Source organism: Anas platyrhynchos, chromosome 28 (assembly GCF_047663525.1).
Source record: "Anas platyrhynchos isolate ZD024472 breed Pekin duck chromosome 28, IASCAAS_PekinDuck_T2T, whole genome shotgun sequence".
NCBI lineage: Eukaryota > Metazoa > Chordata > Aves > Anseriformes > Anatidae > Anas > Anas platyrhynchos.
In genome coordinates, this window is record NC_092614.1 from 4,975,843 (window position 1) to 4,999,546 (window position 23,704).

General features: G+C 48.8%; 1 protein-coding gene and 1 non-coding gene across 5 annotated transcripts; one reads left to right on the forward strand and one right to left on the reverse strand.

Annotated features, from left to right (window-relative positions):
* The first annotated feature begins 871 nt into the window (after positions 1 to 871).
* On the forward strand, positions 872 to 16,278 carry LOC113840602 (feather keratin Cos2-3-like). Of its 2 annotated transcripts, none has more exons than XM_038168926.2 (2): positions 872 to 892; positions 15,510 to 16,278. In XM_038168926.2, the coding sequence occupies exons 1-2, from the start codon at positions 887 to 889 to the stop codon at positions 15,834 to 15,836; spliced, it is 333 nt and encodes a 110-aa protein (XP_038024854.1). In that variant the 5' UTR covers positions 872 to 886; the 3' UTR covers positions 15,837 to 16,278. The 2 variants fall into 2 exon arrangements, with proteins under 2 accessions (XP_038024854.1, XP_027303130.2); XM_027447329.3 differs by lacking the exon at positions 872 to 892 and adding an exon at positions 15,036 to 15,134.
* A 5,351-nt stretch (positions 16,279 to 21,629) lies between these two features.
* Positions 21,630 to 22,987, reverse strand: LOC119713036 (uncharacterized). 3 transcript variants are annotated; one of them, XR_011805195.1, is made up of 4 exons: positions 22,413 to 22,987; positions 22,122 to 22,165; positions 21,862 to 21,914; positions 21,630 to 21,765 (listed from the first exon to the last, which is right to left on the reverse strand). It is a non-coding gene; the product is annotated as an uncharacterized protein (transcript). The 3 variants fall into 3 exon arrangements; XR_011805194.1 differs by lacking the exon at positions 22,122 to 22,165; XR_011805193.1 differs by lacking the exon at positions 21,630 to 21,765 and having other exon boundaries at positions 21,777 to 21,914.
* Positions 22,988 to 23,704: the final 717 nt, after the last annotated feature.

A 23,704-nucleotide genomic window follows, 5' to 3' on the forward strand; every position in this document is an offset into this window, starting at 1 on the left:
AATACGCTGAGAAAACACCTTTGCTCTGAAATACGACATGTGAAGCTGCCCCCTTGCCTTCAGAAGAACCAGCCAGACATGGGTTGGATGGGATTCTATATCCTCTGCGATGCATTTCTGAGACAATGCTGGCCAGCCTTTATAGACAGGTTTGAGGAGATAGGCCTGGCTTCAGCACTGACTCCCAGGAGGACCTGGCAGTGTCTACGGGTGGAAATCTCTGACTGACAGGCACCATTAGGAGCCTCACAACAGTCTGCTTCTCCTATATATCCCAAGGTCATCGATGGACAGCCACGCTGAGGCACTCCAAACATTCAGTTACCCTGAAATAAACCAAGGATCCAAACTGTCCTGATTCGGTCCTTGTTTGGGCCTGAATTTGGGAGAAACTGAGGAACATTGTTGCAGCGTGAGGAAAAGGAGGGCTCAGGAGAAAGGGGCTGTGTTTCAGTGCCTCTTCCCTGCACACACCTCTGCCAGGCTGCTGCCATCTCCGTTCAGCTGCACCCAGCCTCCAGACCCTTTCAGCAGAACCGAAGTGCCTTGGAGGGGCCGGCCTGGCGGGGGAACCCCCGCGGCTGCGGGACGAGGTGGTCCTGGCGGGCGGAGCGGCAGCGCCCCCTGGGGGCTGTGCCCCTGCCTCGCCCCCGCCACACACGCCCGGCCCCGCCCGCCACGGTTCCTGCACGGCCGCAGCCCCGGCTCCTCTCCCCGTGGCTCTCAGGGCGCAGTAATACACCGCCGCGTCCCGAAGACGGGGACGGGCGAGCCACAGGGCGCTGGACCGGCGGTCTCCTGCCACCGAGAGCCGCCCTGCCGGGTCCGTCACATCTCTGGACCCACTCTGAGCCGACACGAGGAATGCGGGTTCTCGGCCCGGGAGATGACGGTACCAATAAATGATATCATATGACTGGATGTTGGGGTGTGAGCAGGCGATGTTGATGCCGGTGCCCTCGGTGGTCTGTGCCCGTGGCTCCTGCTGCACCTGGGCTCTGCACACAGCCACTGCCAAGAAGAAAAGCAGGAGAAAACTCAGAAAATGGCTTTGCTTCTACCAAAAATGTCAGGAAAGGGGAAAGGGCAGAAGAAAACGGTTGATAGCCGATGCAAGCTTTTTCTCAGAAGAAAGCACACAAAGGACATTTCTCTGGGAAGGGTTATTTAGGGACCAGGTCGGAGCAGGGCTGTTTGGGAGGAGAGTCCGAGCCAGGAGGAGAAGGGAAGCAGGCAGCAATGAGTGGGGGTGTGCCGAAAGGAGAGGAGGAAGGCAGGGAGCAAGGCAAGGTGGGAGGCAACGGCCGGCTGAGCTCGCTGGAGGCAGGCGGGATGGCTGCAGAGGGAGGCCAGAGGGGAGCGAGGTCCGTAAGAAGCCGGCGGGCCAGAAGCGAGGGCAGCCCCGTCCCGTCCCGTCCCGTCCCGTCCCGTCCCGTCCCGTCCCCGGCGCCGGCAGCCCCGCGCACCCAGGAGCACCGCGGCCAGCGCCGCCAGCCCTGCGGCCCGGCCCTGCCGCATCCCGCCGCTCCGCCGCCCGCGCCGCGCTGCCCCCGCCAGCCCCGGCTCTGCTCCGCCCGCGGCGCCTCCTCCCCGCCGCCGCCGCCCGGCGCCGCCAGCTCCGCCCCGGGGCCGCTCGGGGGCTGGCCCGGGCTGCGAGTGCTGGGCGCCTGTGGGCGGGCAGGGCTTCGGCTGCTGCCCGCGGGGCTCTGCCCGTCCTGCAGCCCAGCCCGGGATAGGAGAGGGAGTGGGAGTTGATTTAAAGATCAAAGCCGAAATTTCCTTAAGTGGTATATTCTTTATTGCAGCGCTGGATGCACGGGGGATCCTTCCGCCTATCGTGCATGTTCGAAGTGACAAAATATCTCATATTTATACAGCGAAACAATGAATATTCAATTAGCGCCTATACATATTCATTACCTAACCCCGCCTACCCTCGCTTCGTATGCTAATTAGCTTATCAGTCCTTGCGCTTGCGCAAAGCCTTCCAAGAATTGTGGGCCGGGGTCTTCAGGATGTGGGCAGTGGTCGTTGGGAGGAAGGCCGTAGGTCTTCCTTGTAATGCACTTTTCACCTTTGCTTAATCAGTTGTTTTCCAAGCTGTAAAAATGCTGAGTTGGCTTTCAATTTAACTGAGGGTTGGCAGATAACAGGAAGTCTCAGTTAACAAGACAAGACAATTGACTCAAGTTATCTCAAGTCTCAGCCTGACTAACGGTTAACAGATACTGGGATGTTTTCAAATAACAAGATGCTTAAACATAACAAAAGGTCTACAGATAACAAGATGTCGTTTACTTTGTCCTTGCTAACTTTTAACCACAAGTTTTATTCTAAAGTGAGTTTATACTATATCATTCCCCCCTTTTCTGGAAAATCTAGTAAATTCTTTTACTTAATACGGAAATTTTCTTCCCAGTCTTTATGATATGTACCCCTCAATACTTTACCATGCACATTTGTCAAGGAGGCTAACATGGACATTCGTTGTAACAATTTCCAATTCCAAACAAGTAATACAAAAGACAATATTAAACTTATACCAACCAATATCAATAAAACAATAATTGGGTGACTCAGTGTGTTCAAAATCCCAGTTGCAGTTGGCGACCATCCAAAAAGTGTATCCCACCAGTTGTGACTTGTGTCTCGTTTCACTCTCTGCAAAACTCTGCTTATTTCCTTTGTATCATGATGGACAGTAATTAGAGTCTTCTCTCCATTTTCCTGAATACCTTTTAAAATTCTAATCAGGTCTTGGTGTTTAACTAGTTGCTTCACTAGTGTGAGGTTCATCCCAATAGGTGTAGGTAGTAACTTATGATACATTGTGTTGTTAGACTTGATCAGCTGGTGGGATACCACTGGTGCTAAATATAGAAAATCACACCCGATGATTCTAACAAAGTTACAAATACAAAAATTAGAATGATTTTTGCTATGGAGAGTTATATTCTCCTTGTCTATTTCTACAAAATCACAAGCAGTTCTTAAACACACACACCCTTTACCAACATATACAAGCACAGTCTTTTGACTGGTATTTGGATGAATTTCAAAGTGGCAGATACCTTGCTCCGTGTCAAAACATACATCCTGAGCCTCAATTGTATTGCTTTCACAAATAAATCCTCGTTGTTCCCCGGTAACACATGATTCTAGATTTACAGACTGCCGTTTCCCATTCTCCATCCGTATAGTAAGCACGAAGGCAGTAGCCATGTTAATAATGGGCATAAGTACAATTTACCAGGGTCCACGAGGACTGGAACTTCTCGAAATCATTGGCATTGTCCCAGACTGCCTTTTGGACTTCAGCCGGAAAAATGCCTTTACTTCCTTCCCTAATGATCAAGGCAGCCGTTGCCTGCAACCATAACTGTGCTTGCATACAACTAAGAGCTCAGGATACATTATCTTGTGTCCACTCTTCTCCTAATTTTCACCATTCTGATGGTTTTTATAAATAGTTACCATTTGTTCGCCAGATGACCATAACTGATAACTTTCCATTAAAGTTCTTATCCTCTGTTGTTACGGCTTTAGTTCAAGGCCACCCACCATTCTCTATTATCACAGAGGCACCTTCTTGAATCACAATTACAACTATAAGCCATAAAAACAAAACAATTCTATGAACAAATTTTCTACCAACTATATTACCAAATACTCCCGACCATAATGTCCTCATCTTGATCGACTAAGCTTTAGTTTCAGTTCATTGTCACCTAGTGTTACTTTTCAAGGAGCTCCTGGAGCCTTCTTCACTCGGGAATAGTGGATTCAAGCGGTTTGTTCTCTAATCTTGATAGCAGTGTGAGTTGTCAGCAACACTTGATACAGTCCATTCCATTTCTCCTCTAGGGGTTGTCCTGAAAAAATCTTTATATATACATAGTCCCCAGGCTTAAAGGGGTGGATTGGTTGATCCAACCCTCTAGCTCTGGTCCCTAACACAAATTTATGTACTTTATTTAATTGTTTTTGAAGTTCAGTTATATAAGTATATAAATATTCTGATCCCAGCTGCGTTAGATCCTCCCCACTAAATAGAAATTGATATGGCCTTCCATATAAAATTTCAAAGGGGCTCAAATTCTCTTTTACTCTAGGTTTAACTCTAATTCTGAGTAATGCTAAAGGGAGGGATTGAGGCCATGACAAATTAGCCTCTTGTCCGATTTTAGCTATTTGTTGTTTAATTAAATGGTTCATTTTTTCTACCTGTCCACTTGCCTGTGGTCTATAAGGGGTATGTAGTTGCCAATCTATCTTTAAGATCTTACTTATCTGTTGTACCACTTGTGCACAAAAATGTGAACCTCTATCAGAAGACATTGCTACTGGAATCCCGTAGCGTGGTATTATTTCATTTAACAAGACTTTAACCACTTCTCTTGCTTTGTTTGTTCGACAGGGAAAAGCTTCGGGCCAACCAGAAAATGTGTCAGTCAAAACCAGTAAATAACGAAACCCCCCTTTTCTAGGGAGTTCTGAAAAAATCAATTTACCACTGTTGTCCCAGATAATTTCCTTTACCAATTATTCCAAATTTTATTCTATTCCTGGTATTGGGGTTATTACGTAAACAGATGCTACATTGTTAAGTTACTTGTTTTATTGTTGTGTCATCCCACTAATGTCTGACTCATGCTCTTATGCAATGTGTCAGCTTCCCGATGTGTTTTATTGTGTTCTGTAAAAACTATGGGCCATATCAAATTAGAGGGTATTATTACACAGTTATCTTTTAAATATACTCATCTATCTGGTTTCATTTTACCTTTCAAATCTTCAATTAATTTTAAGTCTTCTTTTGTATAATTTGGCTTTTTGGTTCATGTATATAGTTTGGATTTTACCGTCTGGTATTAAAGACAATGCCTTCACCTCAGTTATTTCAGCTGCCTGTTTAGCCTCCTGATCTGCCAATCGATTTCCAATTTCAAAATCAGCGTTTCCCTTTTGGAGTCCTTGACAATGCATGATAGCTACCTTTTCTGATTGTTTTACAGCCTCTAACAATTTTGAAATTTCTTCAGCATATTTTTTTGTTTTCCCTGAGCAGTTAGCAATCCACGTTCTTTCCAAATCGCTCCATGAGCATGTATCATGCCGAATGCATATTTAGAATCTGTCCAAATATTTATTTTCCTTCCTGCTGCCAGTTCCAGTGCTCACGTAAGTGCAATTACCTGTGGTTTCTGGGTGGACGTCCCAGGGAGTAATGGTTTGGACTCGATTACCTGTTGAGTAGTTGTAACAGCATATCCTGCCTTACGTTGTCCTTGTTTTACAAAGCTGCTCCCATCAGTATACCAAGATTCATCAGCATCTTCTAAAGGTTCCTCCTTAAGATCGGGTCGACTAGAATACACAGTCTCCATTGTTTCTATACAGTTATGCCACATCATCTTGTTCTACTAATATTGCTTGATATTTTCAAATCTCTGTGGCGAAAGCCAGTGGTTTCCTTTTTGTTCCAAAACTGTTGAGACCATATGGGAGACTAACACTATCATTTTCTGTCCCATTGTAAACTTCCGAGCTTCTTGTATATTGATAACAACAGCTGCAACAGTTCGAAGGCATCCGGGCCATCCTTTACTTACTTCATCTAATTGTTTAGAGAAGTAAGCTACTGCTCGTTTATAGGGACCCAATCTTTGTGCTAGTACTCCCAAAGCTATCCCTTGTCTCTCATGAGAAAACAACCAGAAGGGTTTCGAAAGATCCGGTAATCCCAAAGCTGGAGCTTGCAGCAATTCTCGTTTAAGTTGTTTGAAGGCGTTTCGTGCTTCTCCAGTCCAGACTAACTTTGACTGATTACTCTTTATCAATTCATATAGAGGCTTTACCATTAGTCCATAATTATAAATCCAAAGGCGACACCAACCTGTCATTCCTAGAAAGGTTCGTAGCTCCTTTACCGTTTGAGGTTCTGGAGTCTGGCAAATGACTTCCTTACGTTCAGTTCCTAGTTCTCGCTGACCTCCCGAAATTCCAAATCCCAAGTAGGTCACGTGTTGTTGAACCAGCTGGACTTTCTGTTGAGAGACTCGATATACATTTAAACCCAGAAAATTAAGGAGACTTATAGTCCATTGAATACAACTCTCTTTAGTCTCGGTAGCTATTAAGAGATCATCTACGTATTGTAACAAAGCCCCTTCAGTGTCCGGAGGTGTCCAAGTTTCAAGTTCCTTTGCTAATTGGTTTCCAAAAATAGTGGGGCTATTCTTGAATCCTTGTGGTAGCACTGTCCACGTTAACTGTGTCTTTCTGCCTGAGTCAGGGTTTTCCCATTCAAAGGCAAATAGGTTTTGGCTTTCAGTGGCTAAAGGTAGGCAGAAGAAGGCATCTTTTAAGTCCAGTACGGTAAATCAGACTTGACTATTCCTTAATTTAGTCAGCAAAGTATAAGGGTTTGCCACTACTGGATGTATATCCACAGTGATCTTATTTATGGCCCTCAGATCCTGAACTAGCCTATATCTTTTTCCATCTGCCTTTTTAATTGGCAATATGGGTGTATTGTATTCTGATTCACATTCAATCAATAATCCATACTGTATAAATCTATCAATTATCTCTTTAATTCCTTTCCTATCTTCTATCCTCAAAGGATATTGCTTAACCTTAATGGGTTTCTCTCCTGGCTTTAATTTAATAATTATTGGGGTCACATTTTTAGCTCTTCCAGAGACTTCAGTGGCCCAAACTCCTGGATATATTTGATTTATGATCTCTAAGGGTATTTCACTTTTTAGGGTCGGTTTGTATTAGTGCCAGGCTTAACACATTTATTAGTTGTTCTTCTCCTATCCTTAATTCCATTTTCCTTTTTTCGAAGATAATTTCTGCTTCTAATTGTTCTAACAGATCTCAACCTAATAGAGATTTTGGAGATCCAGGTAGATATAAAAACCTATGTATCCCCATTTGTTTCCTGTTATAAATGAGGTCTGAATTTTGTAATATTTATAAAACAAATATTTCTAAAAGGTATATAAAAGGCAAGTAAACAGCGCTGGGTGTGCAGGGAGTCTACGCTCCACCAACACGCACACACAAACATCAAACGTTCTAAATACATGTATACAGAACATTGCTTTACATAATAACCTGAGTATGCCTATACATACATACAATCAGGATAGGTAACAAACAATCCTTTGAGTTCCATAACTTAACAGTCCCCATTCTGCCAGCCTGTTCCTCTTCACTTCTTTTTCCTGCTTCTGTACTGATGTAACTTCATAGTGTTGCCTTTTTTTTTTTTTTTTTTTTTTTTTTTTTTAGAAGCAGGCTCCCCTCTAATACCCTTCTCTCCACAGCAGTTCTTTTCAAAACAACTGTTTAATTAGTCAAACAACTTTGAATGTAACAACAACAGCAAACACCCAGAAACATCCATGCCTTAATGGCTGGAGAACAAGAAACCCCAGACTGCATGGAGTCTCCTGAATCACCCTTCTTTGTTAATATCAACCATTTTCTCGACACGAATTACCACTCCAGATATAACATTTCCCCAACTTGTATTTCAAAGGTTCACAAAAATAAGCCTTTTTGGTTACACCCTTTTACCTTAACATAATCATTCCGTAAAGGCATTAATGCTTGATTTAGAACTGAATACGTTGCCCCGTATCAATAAGAAATTTCACTTCTGTTCCTCTCCTAACTTCATTATAATCAGTGGAGGATCCGCTAGGGTAGATTCCCCAGGTCCCTGTTATTCCTGTTGAAATCAGGGACCAATGATTACCCTAGAAATAGGCTAGTCAATTTGTCCTCCGAAGCCAGGTCCAAACCGTTTTGTTTTATTTATTTATTTATTTTCATTACATTTCAGAGTTGGTCCAAAAATTCCACAGGGGTTTCTTTTAGACCTTGTTGGAAGCATATTCTCAATTCCCAAATCGTCCAGATTCTAGTATTTACTTAACCGTTCATAATTTTCAGGATGATGAGGGTCTTAGTGGGGGTCGGTCAGGAAAATGCAATTGTCCACAGTTCCCTGAGCGATCCCATCGGCAATCTGAGCTCACACATGAACTCAGGTTGTTTTCAGAGTTAACTGCTTTTCTGTTTCTGTGACAACTCTCTGGGACTCATCATGATCCCTTTGCCCCAGAGGGCTAACACCCAAGATTTTAAGGTCTCAGCCCCAGGCCGAGGCAGAACTGTTAACATTCCTACATCCTCTTTCCCTGCTCATTCAACTTCAAACACCTTTAACACTTGCAATAACCCTTTTAACACTTCCTTTATCTTTCTCCAGCCTGTACTTTTCTAATGCCAGCATCAAAAGCACAGTCAGGGACCAACTTAATTCCGTACCTTTTCCCTCCAAGATGCTGAAACAACATCAGTATACAACATTCCATCCTATTTTCCTTCTCAAAAACAACATTGACTGTAGCAAAGTATTATAGTTTAAAGCTCCATTAAAAGGCCACTTTTTTCAACATTCCAGCTTATAAAGCAGCCACCATTGATTACAATATTTTGTCAGAGTTTTCTTATTTTCACTTCCACCCGGAGCCCCCCCTATATCCTTCCAATAACTCAAAATACAGCTCAACGTACTTTTCTTAGGAATTTCACTGCTTACTCGTCCCCCCATTTTCCAGTTCACACTTTCAGAATACATGTATCACTTACAAAACTGTGGGCACACAGGTATCTTTCAATAGCGATGTCACAAAACTACTATTATTACCAGGAGATATTGCCAAAATCACAATAACAATAATCAGAGTCAAATTCCACAAGCGATAGGTCAGAAAACCAAAATATGTAACACTGTAACGATATCTTCCTTATAACAACGTCACGAAACTTATTATTATCACCAAGAAATAGCCAAAATCGCAGTAACAATAACCAGAGTTAAATACCATACTCCATGAGTCAGAAAACCAAAATAGGCAACACAATTCCAGATGGACCTTAAAGCGAGCTCTTTCCTTAAGGTCCCCAAATATACTTATGGTGCTTACCACAAAGTATATACCAAACACTGCCTCGCAGAAGATCACCTCCCGACTTAACAGACAGTTCCAGATACAGATGGACCTCAAGGTCCCCAGATATACTTGTGGTACTAACCACAAAGTATATACCAAATACTGTCCTGCAGAAGATCACCTTCCGACTTACTGGACAGTCCCAGATGACCGGTCTACCAGAAAACCAAACCAGAATAAAGAATATACTCACTTACAATGATGGGGTCCTTGTCTGCCTCCGCAGTGATCCGGTGAGTCGAGGAGTCCCTCCGGGAAATCCCGGGGGTACCCTAGGGAGTCCTGTCCCCAGCGGGTCCTGCGGACCGGCAGAGAGGTTGTCCCATCTGGGTCGCCAAATTGATTTAAAGATCAAAGCCGAAATTTCCTTAAGTGGTATATTCTTTATTGCAGCGCTGGATGCACGGGGGATCCTTCCGCCTATCGTGCATGTTCGAAGTGACAAAATATCTCATATTTATACAGCGAAACAATGAATATTCAATTAGCGCCTATACATATTCATTACCTAACCCCGCCTACCCTCGCTTCGTATGCTAATTAGCTTATCAGTCCTTGCGCTTGCGCAAAGCCTTCCAAGAATTGTGGGCCGGGGTCTTCAGGATGTGGGCAGTGGTCGTTGGGAGGAAGGCCGTAGGTCTTCCTTGTAATGCACTTTTCACCTTTGCTTAATCAGTTGTTTTCCAAGCTGTAAAAATGCTGAGTTGGCTTTCAATTTAACTGAGGGTTGGCAGATAACAGGAAGTCTCAGTTAACAAGACAAGACAATTGACTCAAGTTATCTCAAGTCTCAGCCTGACTAACGGTTAACAGATACTGGGATGTTTTCAAATAACAAGATGCTTAAACATAACAAAAGGTCTACAGATAACAAGATGTCGTTTACTTTGTCCTTGCTAACTTTTAACCACAAGTTTTATTCTAAAGTGAGTTTATACTATATCAGAGTTGGAGCGGGAGATGGAGCCGGAGCGAAAGGGCGAGGGAGCGGAGACAGCAGCTGCCCTTCTGCTACGGCATCTCCTTTGGGAGTGGGAAGGGGAGAGGAGGGCAGTGAACGGGGTAGGAGATTAGTAGGGAGAGAGGAGAGAAGGGGGAGAGGAGAAAGCAGCTGCCTGCCTGAAGCGTCCCCAGTGGAGGGCAACGGGTCAGGCTGGGCTGGGCCTGGGAGCTTGGTGCTGTGGTGCGCTGGTATCACAGCTGTGGCCGGCACTGCTGCAGGTGTGGAAAGCCAGCAGCAGGAACGGGTCTGGGGACACAGTGCCCCGACAGCACCCCAAACCGTACGGGGCCCTGCTGTCTGGCACTGCCCATTGAGCTGTCATCGTCGGTCGAGCGTCTCTGCCCAGATTGAGGGGCACAGTTGCCACTTTCCCATTTACAGGCTTCACGGCAATAGTAGCTGAGCACGTACCCAGGAGACACACAGGCAGGGACAAGCATGCCCATTTGGGGAAGATAGACGCAGGCCAGTACCCCCAGTAGCTGCTTTTGGAGACCCCAAATGGACTTGCCACATTTTCCTGGAGGCTGAGACCCCCTTTCCCTGCTTGGGGGACCCCTGGCTCCAGCAGCTGACAGCACAGGGCAGGGATGTCCTTGTGCTGAGTCTGACTCCAGCAGCTAGCATCAAATCCACTTCTGCCACTCCATGAGGAATTGCTACGTTCTCCTTGCAGCACATGTGTGCATGGGACAGAGCGAGATTATGGAGACATAAGGAAATATTCCAGAAGAGGACAGGACAGACAGCGGTGCTCACGTGCAGGGCCCAGCCACGCAAGTACAGGCTGCAGCCCCTTTTACACCCTGCTCTGTCTGCCCTAGTGTACTCCTCCCAGCTCCCAATTCCCTGCACGTCCCCTCATGGGGTTGTATAGGTCTGTCCTGCACCCACCCCAGCGTGTGTCCTAGCTCACAGCTGTAGGAGGTGCAAGGCCCAAGCTGATCTCCCTGTGGCTTCTTGATAGGCCACCAACTGGTGTTGTGACTGCCCACATTTGATCTCTTCTCTTCCTCCTTCATCATCTATCAGTCAGGTTTGTATCCCTGTGTGTTGTTTCCAGCTTCCTGCAGTTCTTTCTCTCGGCCCCCCTCCCAAGTGCTGAAGGGCTGCTTCTAGGGTAGGAAACAAGGAGGGAGGAGCTGAAAGGTAAGAAAGAAAATAAGGGCTGCTGTGGAAGCAGTGATGGCAGCTTCCCCAAGACCTCCATGTCAGAAGAGAGTAGAGAAAACAGCATGGCCCTGAAAGCAGAGACAGCAAACACATCAGAGGAAACAAAGAAACAACCTCCCTCTGTTTCTCAGGTTTCGCATGGCTTCCTTCACCTTCTCGGTCTTTACGCTGTAGGTTGGTGCATGGAGCAGAGGGAATCACAGCCCTGGAGAAGATGGACACCACTTTGTTGTGGGAGAAGTTTGCAATGGGGTGGGTATAGAGGAGAGAACGTAGCCCCCGGCATGATACAAGTGCAGGGAAGTGAGAGTGAGCAGACAGTGTCTTGTGTCTCCTCACACGTCTACATTCAGAGGGAGACCAGGAGCACCCTGCAGGAGCTCAAGGAGCACAGGAAAACTGGTGGTGCTGTTGTATTTAAGGAGCACAGCAGTCCAGAAGCTCTCTGCAGAAGGCAGCTGCATGACTGACAGCAAGTCCCAGAAGGAGCTGCGATTGTGTAGAGCCAGAGCAGGGCAAACGAAGGGTGAGCGCCGCTTGTGCCAAGGAGGGGAGCAGGAGCTCAGCCCACAGGCCTCCCACCAGACTGGAGTTCTGCAGTGGGTGGCAGATGCACGCAGCTTGGTCATAGGCCATGAGTGTGAAGAGGATATCCCAGTTTAGGCCCGCTAGTGGAGGAAGAGGAGCCAGACCACACCGCTGGAAAAGTAAATTGTCCATAAAGAGGCGTCCTGACCAAGACATGGCACATGTCAATGAATGAGAGGTTTCCAAAGACAAATTACACAGAAGGATGCATGGGCTATTTGGGCACCCCACACGAGTGTATTCCCAGCCTGGATCAAGAGGTAGATGGCTGAGAATTCCAGAATGAAGAGCAGCAGCTCTCAGCTCTCAGACAAACCCAGCAGCAACAAAAGAAACCTCTCTCTAGGCTTTCCCCTCACTCCTGTGGGAAGGAGATAGAGTTGCTGCTCAGGATTCATTGCCTTCCACCACTCAATATCTTCTGTAGGTAAAACACAGCAGGGCCTCAGCAATCCAGGATGTTCCTTGACAGACAGTTGAAAGTAAAATCCGAACTCTGGAGTTCAGGAGAGCAGTATTTGTTTTCTTCACTGTGTGCACAACTATCTATGTGTGTGTCCAAATATACTTCAGTATGCATCCAGGAGTGTCTGTGAGTGCACCCATGAAATCATGCATCTTTTGACATGAGCAGCAGTGTGCATGAGTGCTGTTCCCTCCACCCGCTTTTGATGTCATGAATGATATCGGTACGTGATCATGGGTCACCCTTGGAATTAACAGAAACAGTGATCTGTCAACAGCATCCCTCCAAGGCTGGTATGTGGTGACTGTGCATGATCCTCCTCCAGAGGATCACAGGCTGCACCTCCAGCACGCACGTAGTCCAACCCTGTTTTCAGAGCGGATCTCATCAGATCAGGTTGCTTAGGATCAAGTCCAGGCAAAGTCTGAGCTTTTCAGAGGGTGGAGCTCCAATAGCATCTCTTTGGCAATCTGCTCTAGGACTTGATCGCCTTCAAGGTAAATATTTCTTCCATGTATATTTCATCCATATAACCAAGCCTACCCATTTCTGAAATTGCACGCATTAGCCCCAGACTTGCTATGCTTCATCTCCAGAGTTCAGCTCTGTTTCCTTTGCATCCTCCTGTGAAGTGGGAGTAGACAATACACGTCTGTTTGGCTTTCTGTGTTGCACTGTTCCCTCCTCCCACAGCACAGCAACACCAGGACCCATGTTCCTCTGGTTCAGTACCACTTCTGCCCAAGTTTTCAGGCCCTGCATGACTCAGCACCGGGCCCATGAGTCACAGATGTATGTGTGGCATTGGTTTCCCCATGGGGGACCTCTGTCCCACCCCACACACCACTGACACTGCACCAGCAGCAGATCCACGCAGGGCTGGGCCTGCACAAAGATGGCAGGATTTCTCAGCCTTTCTCCTTGTGCATAAAGCTAATGCCATCCTTTTGAACTCTCTAGCCATGGGGAGTGCAGCTGTGTCCTGGCCTGGAGAGGCAGGGAGGGGTGACTGCCACCATGCTCTTACACTCTGAATCCTGTGGTACAGAATTAAAGAAAGGATCCAAACTGTTGTGGGCCCATCCTTGTTGGGGACTGACATTGGCAATGAACTTCTTAGGGTCAGGAGAAAGAGGGCTTCAGATACAGAAAGCTGCATTTCAGCATATGTGCTGTGGGCACTTCTGGGCTGTTTTTGTTCTGTGATTGTTCAGCTGTTCTCAGGTTCCTTCTTCCTCTCTTCTTGCCAACTAAACATCCACCACACAGATCTCTCACACACTCTGCTGAAAGCAAGATGTGGGGAGAGAATGTGATTTAAGCTAAAGGGCTTACAAGTGTAGACAGGGATAATATAATTAAATGAAAAAGGAAGAATAATTATAAAACTAAAGAGCGAAGGTTGTTTGGAAACAAACTGAGAGAAAATTATACTCCACTTCCCATCAGCAAGTGATGTTCGTCGAAGTCTTTGGAAGCACTGACTCAGTATGCCCACCCCTGTTTTTCCTTCCCCTTTCACATCTTTCCTGCTGAGTGTGACATCATCCAGTACGGAATATCCCTTTGGTTGGTTTAGGTCAGGTGCCCTGGTGATGTCCCCTCCCAACCTCGTGCTCACGTGCATACCTGCTGGCTTTGTGGGGCTTGGAGAGAGTCTTGATGCCGTGTCAGCACTGCTCCACTATAGCCCCAATGTTGGTGTGATGGCAATGCTGTTCTAGCTCCAAGTGCAGAGCACAGCACTCTAGGGGCTGCTGTGGGGAATGCTGAGTCTGTCCCACATAGCCCTAATACAGGCCAGTGCCCACAAGGGACGAACATGTGCATGAATGTGACACAGTGTACAGCAAAGACAGAATTTGAGCAAAGCACATGTTTTGAAGAGATAGAGAGGGGAGGCGGACTGTGAGCCTTCCAGAAGGCACGGGAGCCAGGTCTTTTGACAAAACAATGTCAGCTTTCTTGGGCCTTGAACTTCAGGCCTGAGAATTCCATTTGTTAGCCTGAGTAGCAGTGGTAAGGAAAGTGCTGGAGTGCCCCGACTGATCACTGGTGGGTGTTATGACAGAAATAAGCTTGCGTCATGTAAGGAGATGGTGTATGATTTTATTCATTTTTTAAAGCAAAAAACGAAAGGCATCAAGTTATGGGAGTGAAGAAGGAATTCCCTATGGACAGGATCTGCACTGTGTGTCTTGGGAAAACCCACCCGGCTCTGTCCGATGCTGGTAGAAGGCAGGATCACCTGCACATGGAAGGTTTCCTTTCTGTGTACATTCATCTTGTTATTCCTTCTAACTAAAACAGCCACTGACCCGATGGGCCTTTCTTTTGTGATCCAGAAAGGGCCCTGCACAACCTCTCCCCCTGTACAGACACCCCTGGGTCAGAGCAGGAGGAGGCAAAACAGGCCAGCAGGTTTTCCCTGAGGGCAGTGTCAGGATGGTTAGGGTCACAGACAGGAGCTGAGTCACCTGTAGCCAAAGGGGCCCCAGAGAGTCCCTAGGGAGTCACCCAGAATGACAACATACGCTTTTACTGGACTCTTCCAGCACGTGAGCTGAGTCTTCTGCCCACACTGACATGTGTTGCCTGGAAATACTTGGGCCTCCCTACCTGCCACTCAGGAGTTGCCTTCTTTGGGGAAAGGGCATAAAGCAGGAAATGAAAAGCAGCATCACAGGAAGGCAACACACATCCCGTATCATTAGGTGGGATGTTTTTCATGCATGAGTAGCTTGTCAGAAAATAGTCCCTGCTTCAAGGGATGCCTCTGGACATGGGGCAGCTAAGGCCCACTATAAAAGCCAGCCCAGCTCCGTGCTCTCTCATCCACTTCTCTGGCCTTCTTCTTGTTGGGAACCAGGTGAGTGTGAAGCCTTTTCTTGTCCCCCTCATTCTTCCACAGGAGGACTCAGTTCCTTGGACCTTTCAGCTGCTATCAGCTGTGTGCCCTGCCATATCTTGGGACTGCTGGTTGTGGGAGAGTCAAGGGGTAGAAGGTTTGTCATGGAGGAAGATTGGGCCTTTGGTGTGATGGCTCTTATGCTGAAGCCTAGGGTGTATCCTGGCTGTGGTGGCTCTTTTTGGGCCCTGTCAGGATGCAGCCAAGAATGCCTCGCACATCCCTGCACAGCCTCCAGCTCACAGTACTGCCTGTGCCTTGGATCTGTTAGGTTCTGGTAGCAGGCTGCTCCTCATGCATGCCCATGTTAAACTTCCTATCTGCCCTCTCTCCCAGGTGAACCTCCTGCCCCCAGACATGTCCTGCTACGACCAGTGCCGGCCATGCCAGCCCTGCGGCCCGACCCCGCTGGCCAGCAGCTGCAACGAGCCCTGCGTCAGGCAGTGCCAGAACTCCACCATCGTCATCCAGCCCTCTCCCGTGGTGGTGACCCTGCCCGGCCCCATCCTCAGCTCCTTCCCGCAGAACACGGCTGTGGGATCCTCCACCTCTGCTGCCGTTGGCAGCATCCTCAGCTGTGACGGCGTCCCCATCAATTCTGGGTGCTGTGACCTCTCCTGCATTACCAGCCGCTACTGTGGCAGCAGGTGCCGCCCCTGCTAAAGATGCCAGACAGTGCCCCAGACCAGGACCCCAGGAACTCACAACATGCTGCTGGCCAAAATGGATGGAAGAAGAGACCTCATGTTGTTGTTCTGAGAGGACCTGACCATCTCTGGCTTTCCTGTAAAGACAGATAGGAAGGGGCCAGCCCGGAGTCTATGATAACATGACCAATGTCTTCCTATCCTGTTTTCTACACGCTCTTTCTCTTTCTTTGCTTTCTTGCCCTCTCCTTTGTGTGAGGCCCTCAGAAACCAGTCTGGAGAGACCTGGTAGACCCTCTCCCCATGTGGGCCAGGTAGATTGATGCCCTGTTGCAAGTCTGCCATTGGAAAAGCTGAACAGATTTTTGTCTGCTCCTGCTTACTACGATCTTGGGGCCTCCTCTTGGAGTCACCTCCTTTCCCTCCTGAGCCTTGATAAACATTTGCAGCAACCCTGAGTGTGTCCCTGTGTGGTCTTTTCATCTGGATACTGATGGCCAAGGGAGAAAACCATTCCTTAGTGGGCATAGGCTGGGGGCACTGCCTCATTCCTCTAGGCACTGGAGGGTGGGGCATACTGCAGCAATTCCTCTTTCAGGCAGTGTCTCTTGAAGGTGAGGAAGACATCCCTAGTTCCACCACAGCCAATAGCCACCAGTCCGTGACTTGTGGCATCTCCGCCTAGACAATCGCTGTTGATATTGTAGGCCCCGGCTCTTGGGGAAGAGTGTTCGTCTTGCTTTGGGTGGAGCTGTGCTGGGGGTGGAGGCTGAGACCAATATGATCCCAAAGGACTGCAGAAACTGGGAATGGGTAATTGTCTTGGTGATGGCCCTCTGTCCCTCATCGACTTTCACATTTCCTCCACCACCTAATCATGGGCATCATGTCTGGGCATGAAGAGCAGGAACAGCTTCCCTGTGCATCCCCATCACACTACAGCACAGCGTCTGGCATGACCCAGCTGTTGCCAAGATGCATAGGGCTGAGGGGATCCACAGGTTCGTACTGGTACCAGTCCCATCAGGCCACACACTGGAGTCCCCAGGCCCTGTGAACTCAATTCCTTTTTCATGAAGGCAGGCCCAGGGCAGGGACCAATGCCCAAACACTCACGGCTGCTCAGTCTTGCTTTCTTTTCCCCAAGCATGGATCAGCTTTCATCAGGCCCTGGAACTCAGAGACCCCATAGGTTGCACAATTGCACCATGCTCCAGAAAAGACATTCTGTGGGGGCAGGGATCCCAGAGTCTCTGCTGAGACATAGCAGTGAGAATGGGACCTGATTGTGCACTCAGCAAGATCTGTGTATGGGCCCTGAATGTCACAAGGCATGCACCAGCCCAACCACAGGGCACACGCTGGGGGATCTTCTCCCAGGCACCAAGCTCCTCTGGCATTCCCAGAGCCATGAGGATGAAGTGGCCATTGTGCTCCATGTAGCCCCACTGCTCTCCACACCCAGGTGAGGGCCTTCCCACAGTAGCACACCTCGGGGCCCTGTGGTGTGGGGGTATTTTACTTTCACAAGGACTCTTGGCCCCTAGTCCAAAGACTCTGCTCATGCTCAGGCCTAGCATGGCATTGCCCCAGCTCTGCTGCCTGTGTGCCTGTGCCTGGGCTGGCCAAATCTTGTCAGCCTGGCCTAGCCAGCCTCTTAGGTGGTGCAGGGCCATCACTGGATGGAGCCTTCATCCAGGCCTCTCTGGAGTCTGGCCTATCAGGTATTAGCCCCGGCCCAGCTCTCACGCTGGGACCGAGACTTTCTACGCATAACACATCCATTGCTTGGGTTAGAGCAATAATCAATAGGTGCTTCTGAGCCAGAATTATCTCCTGGCTAACACTGAAGTCTGAGATGGAGGAGCATATTCACAATTTGGAGATTCACAATTGTCTTGGAAATGACAGAATCCTTCTGGAGAACAAGTCCCCTCCATATCCAGAGTTGTTGCACAGCCAGGGCACCTTCCTGCACCAGGGTGTCACTCACAGCACAGAAGTACAAGGCGCTGTCAGAAAGCTCGACTTCCTTCAGCCGCAGAACACTGGATTTCCTCTCAGTGTTCAGCTCCGTGGTGAGACGGTCACTCTGCTTGGTGCCTGCTCCTGCTTGATAGGAAATCCGTTGAGGGGCTTGTCCCTTCTTCTGCTGGTACCAGAGCAAGCCATTAAAGTTGGAGGTTTCATATGTGCAATTGGTCTGGAAGGTGTTTCCATGCTCCACGGAGACTTGTCCTTCTTGCTGGATGACGGACACCTGCCCCGTGGTTTCTGGAAGAAAGAGAAGTTCAGCAGTTCTGTGGGGAAATCTCCAGACAGCCAAACAGGAGTGAATTCAGACCTGTGGGAGATAAGGCCCCCTGTCCTTTACTGGGCTGAAAGGTCCCCAGGGCTGGGGCACAGCAAGGTGGTGTGGGGGCAGAGCTCAGAGCTCCCTGGCCAGAGCGGACCCTGAGGAGAGCTGTGCTGTGTGCCTGCTCCTCCTGCCTCACACATCAGGCAGAAGACAGACTGGACACCCTGGTAATGTCCATGGGAGGAGAGCTTTCATGTCCCTGTATCCACTTGGACACAATCTGGCTGTTTCTATAGGAAAGGGAGAAATGAGGGACGGCAGAGACTGATGAAATCTTCTCTGGTTACAGTAGGTGGACCAGAAGAGAGACGCAGAAAAGGGATGGACTGAAAGGACGAGAGAAGCAGGAGAGGTCTCTTCTCCATCTCCTCATTCCAAATTTCGAAGAATAACAGCAATGTGAGATAACCAGTCCAAGAACCAGAAACAGGAGACAACATTTACCAACATTTTCCCTGTGATTCATAATCTCTTTTTCACATAAATGTGGTAAGGCTGACGAGGGCTTCCTGGGAAAAGAAGATTTATGTCTTGATTAAAAGCCAGCACTTACCCAGCAGGTGCCCCAGGAAGGCAGTGAGGATGAGATACCCACGGTGCATGCTGAGACCGACCCTCTTGTTTGCTGTGGGAGAGAGAGTCAGAAAAGCACCTCCCAGCCCCAAGAGAACAGAGCTGCCGGAAATGACTCTGCTGGGGGAACAAGGGCAGATTCAGTGACAAGATATATTCTGTTCTGACTGTGCCCCAAATGCTCCCTGGGGTTTCTCCCTCCTCCAGCAGGAGCAACCTCTGAGGATTGTCACAGTCAGGGATCCTGGGAACTCTGGGAGCCGCATCATGTGCAGGGGCTGCTCTTGTCTCCTCTCCCAGTGGGGTCCTCACTTCCCCAGCTACATCTGCCTTCTCTTCTCTCTTCTGCACAGGCACTGTTTGGCCATGGCTGATGTCAGGACAGTCTTCCCCACTGAGCTTGTTCTTTCTACCTTGGGGTCCTCTGCTCCATAGAAATGTTCCTGTTTCCTGTGTGAGGAGTAGATGCCTTTCACATCCCCAGAAAGAAGGGAGGAATCATGCTACGCAGCAGCCAGGGTTTCTGGCTGTGTCCTGTTCTGGTGGGATAACCTAGCATTTGCAAGAGGAACTGGGCTCCACTGGGGTGTTGGATGGCACGAGCCTAGAGGGGACAAGGACAACCTGTTCCATTGGGCAAGGGGTGAGGAGTCAGCAGGGAAAAGGATGTGGGTTCAGTGGGTCACATGCACTCACAATGATGGGCCACAGGGGGCACCCACCCAGGGCCACGTCCCCAGCAGTTTCTGCTTCCCTGATGCTTGGGCCCCCTCTATCACCACCCCTAACACCTTGTCTGGCTTGGCTGCGCCTGGCTAGTTGCCTTGTCAATGCCTCAGATGTGTACTTCTCAGACATCCAAAGGAATGACACTCCAAGCCCTGCAGCCCCCAACTGCTCCTTTCATAGCCCCCAGGCAGTGTGAACGTTCTCCCTCTCTCCAAAAATATTTACCGCATGAAGCAGTGAATCCTCTTCACTGCCTGTGGTGTCCCGAAACAGAAGGAGATTGTTCATGGAGAAGTTTGGGATCTGCATGGCAGCTCACCTGAGTAGGCACAGAGCTCTGCTGTGCTGTACAGAGCTGTGCTGTCCACATCCTTTGGCACGTGGTAGTGTGCATGTGGCAAGTCTGTAGGAGTGAAGCAACGTGTTGTTGTTCGATGAATAGAGCTCTCCATTTCAAAGAAGAATTACACAAAATCCCAGAAAATCTCCAAAGATAACAATGCCAGTGAATCTCAGCAGGAGCAGGATCTGCAGCATGTGCCTTGCCCTGACAAGTGGTCTGTCTTATGTTCCTTGGTGAGCTCCACCACAACCACTCTCTTACTCCCCCTCATCAGAAGAGGGTGAGAAGAAAAAAAATTAATATAAGGGAAAAGTAAGAGAGAGAAATAAGCAAGGGCTGCACAGAAGCACAGAGAGAAAAGAAAATTATTCTCTACTTCCCCTCAAAAAGTGATGTTTGGCCATCTCCTGGCAAGCAGGGCCTCAATACTCGTAGCGATTGTTTGGGAGGACAGATGTCTTCATAATGAGAGCTCCCCGCTTTCCTTCCCCTTTGCCGCCTTTTATTGCTGAGTGTGACATCACATGGAATGGAATATCCCTTTGGATGATATGGGTCAGCTGCCATGGTGATGTCCCCTCCCTCCTTTTGCCAACCCTCCACTTCCTGGCTTTGGAGGTGTTGGAGAAAGAATCTTGATGTTGTGCCAGCGCTGGTCCATAATTGCCCAAACATTGTTGCGATGGCAGTGGAGTTCTAGCTCTAAGTGCAGAGCACAGCACTGTGGGGAATGTTAATTCTATCCCAGACAGTCCCAGTACAGCTCCATAAATCAGGGACAACTCTTTGGGCCTGACTATTCAGCCAGTTTCTAACCCAATGAAGCATGCGCCAGTCCAAGCCATGAGCAGCCAGTTTCTTGAGGAGAATGCTGTGGGAAACGGTGTCAAAAGCCTTGCTGAAGTCAAGGTAGACCACATCCACAGCCTTTCCCTCATCCACCCAGAGCGTCACAGAGTGTCATAGAAGGAGATCAGGTTCGTCAAGCAGGACCTGCCTTTCATAAACTCATGCTGACTGGGCCTGATCGCCTTCCAGCCCACTCCTTCTCAATTTTCCACATTGCAGCTAACAGCCAGCTAACTCTCCTTCCTTCCTTTTCGCTTTCCTTACTGTACATGCATCTTTCCATTTATTAAATTCATTCCTTGAGGGATTTGGATTGTGGTGTATTGAGCTTAGCCATTGCTGCTTTGCACCTTGCCTTCCATTTCCAAGAAAACCCTTTCACAGTGGGGCCCATTTCTCAAGGGAACCATTCATTATTCTAACACAAGGCTCCTGCTGACTACACCCAGCTCTGTCTCCCAACACTACAGAGCACTGGCAGGTTCTCTACGGATCCTTGGTGGAATGAGGACCGGCCACAGGTTGTGGTTGTAATTAGGGATGTATTATTACATAATAAATTACTAGAAATACTAAAAATTACTACAAAATCCTAAAGCTTACTACAAATAAATTGCTAGTTTGATTACTAGCTTGATAACACCAATGCCCTTTCTCGCCACAATGGTGGGTATCTCAGCATGCTGGGGCCAATGAGAGGGAGAGACAAGGAGGCAGGGGTGCACATTAACAGCCCCTTCCACATGATGAATATTTGCCTTTCTGTTGGTTATGCTAACCACACTGCCAGGCATCAGGAGCAGGGGCTGCTGGCTCACCACAAGCCCCAGGTGTCCTTGCTGGGCAGGCTCAGCTCAGAGCGCTATGCAAACTGTGATGAGACGGAACTGCACCTCACAGCACCCGCACCTTCCTGTATAAAGCTGCAAGCTGAAGGCACCAGTGTGGGCTCAGTGCACACAGGTAGACAGCGCTGTCCTGGAGCTTGGCATCTTGCACGTGGAGAAGCACCTGGGAGTTCTCCATGGAGAGCACGGAGGAGATCCTCTCAGAATGCACATGAGGCTTGAACTTGCTCACCTGCAGCAAGAACTGAGGGGACTGGGTCAGGCGCTGCTGGTACCAGAAGATATAGGGTGTAGAGGTGCTGGTGGAGAAATTGCAGTGCAGAGTAGCGTTGTGTCCCACCTGGATGGCAGTTTCTTGTGCAAACTGCACCACAGAGTCCTTCTGTGCATGACCTGCAAAGCCAGAACAGCATCTCAGCACTGCTTGAAGATGTATCTGTTCTCCCCCTCTCTCTCCTGTGTCTATCAGCTCACCAACTTGTTCACTGTCCCCACTCTCCATCTCCCTTTTCATGGGCTATAGAATGCTGAGCTAAGTACACATGCACTCTTCTTTCTGCAGGTGTTATTCAATTCCCATAACCAAGTCTGTCAGCTTACCTACTTTTTAGGAGTATCTCACCAGGATTTGAGTCCTTATGTACCTGTGAACAATGCATGTATGTGAATGCTAGGCATCTGCAAAGGAAAAGTGTAGAAGCTTATTCATCCCTGTACACTCGTTGCTCCTGACATCTCCCAGACTGTCTCCCGTACTGGTCTGCAGCCCCTGCTCTCCCTACAGAAAACACTTCTAGTTCTTCCAGGAGGAAGGAGTCCAATTTCCCCCCTCCAGAAATGATGGGATGCCATCTTGACCCTAGCTTGCCCTGCCTCAAAGTCACATCTCACCAAAGTCTGACAGTGCCAACAGGGCTGCCAGGAAAAGCAGGACCATGTCACGCTCTCGCCTTCACAGGGTGCCCACGTAGTGCCTGGAAAGAGGGAGCTCAAGCTTGCAAGTTCACTTCCCCCTCTGCCAGCTCAAAGCAGCCTCTAAACCTCAGCACAGAGGGTGGAGCAAAGCTCTCCCCCTGCTGCTCCTTGGGGCTCACCTCTGCCCTAGCAAGGCTCTCAAGAGAGGGATGGACTAGTGGCTAAAGCAGTCAGAAAGGAATCCAGCCAATCTTTGCCGTGCCCTAGGATCCCCATGGCCAGCCAGTATTGTTCCAGCACTGGGGGAGCGTCACACTTGTGCAGTTAGCTCACAGCTGAAAGCCTGTGAAGGCTAGGACATTTCACTTGGTCAGCTGTAAGGCAAAAGGGCACCAACATGGCTGCTGTGTGCTTCCCTCTTTTTGCCCCTTCCAGCAGGTGGGCAGCCCCAGCAAGGGGCAAGTGTCCCCAGTGGCCTCCCCCTCCCATCCAGAACCCGGCCAGACACAGAGACCTGCACCCACCTCTGCTGTCAATGAAGATGGGATTGCTTCCCCCACCCCCCTTCCACCCAATCCCCTGGGAGAGCCACACACTATCTGGCAGGGAAGGACGCCGCACCACAGCGCTCTGCTCAGCAGTCAGCACCTCTGCACACACAGGAGTGAATCCTGCACCAAGGACAGACCTTCAACAGTGCTGGCTAGTGCAGCAAACTCCTCTACAACTCAGTCCTTTGGCAAGATCCAAGGTTCCAACACGTGTCATTAGAGTGAGTGACCAGCACAGATATTTGTTGTATTGCCAGGATGTCATCTCAGCGCTAGAGGTCCTGGATTTGGGCTTAGGAAGAAACCTGTACAACAAGCTCTTGGAAACAAGACCACTGCAGAAAACGGAGGAAACCCAGTGTGGCTGTTCTGAGGCTCCCTCGGGACCATGCTGTTAAACTCCAGGCCCTGCAAGGGGACTTCCAAGCACCGGCAGCGACCCCACGCGGCCCGACTGTGGCTGTGCCCCCGCCTCGCCCACGCCCCACCTGCCCGGCCCCACGCCCTGCGGGGCACCCCCTGATGCCTCCAGCTGCACAGGCCGTTGGCTGCCTTTGCTGCAAGGGCGCGCTGCTGGCTCGTGTGTGGCTGGGTGCCTCCTGCACCCAAAAGCCTTTCCTGAGGGTTTGCTTCCTTGGCAGCCAGCCCCCATCCTGAATTACTCTGGGGCTCTTCCTGCCCAAGAGGAAAATCCTTTTCTTTGCTCCTTTGCACCAA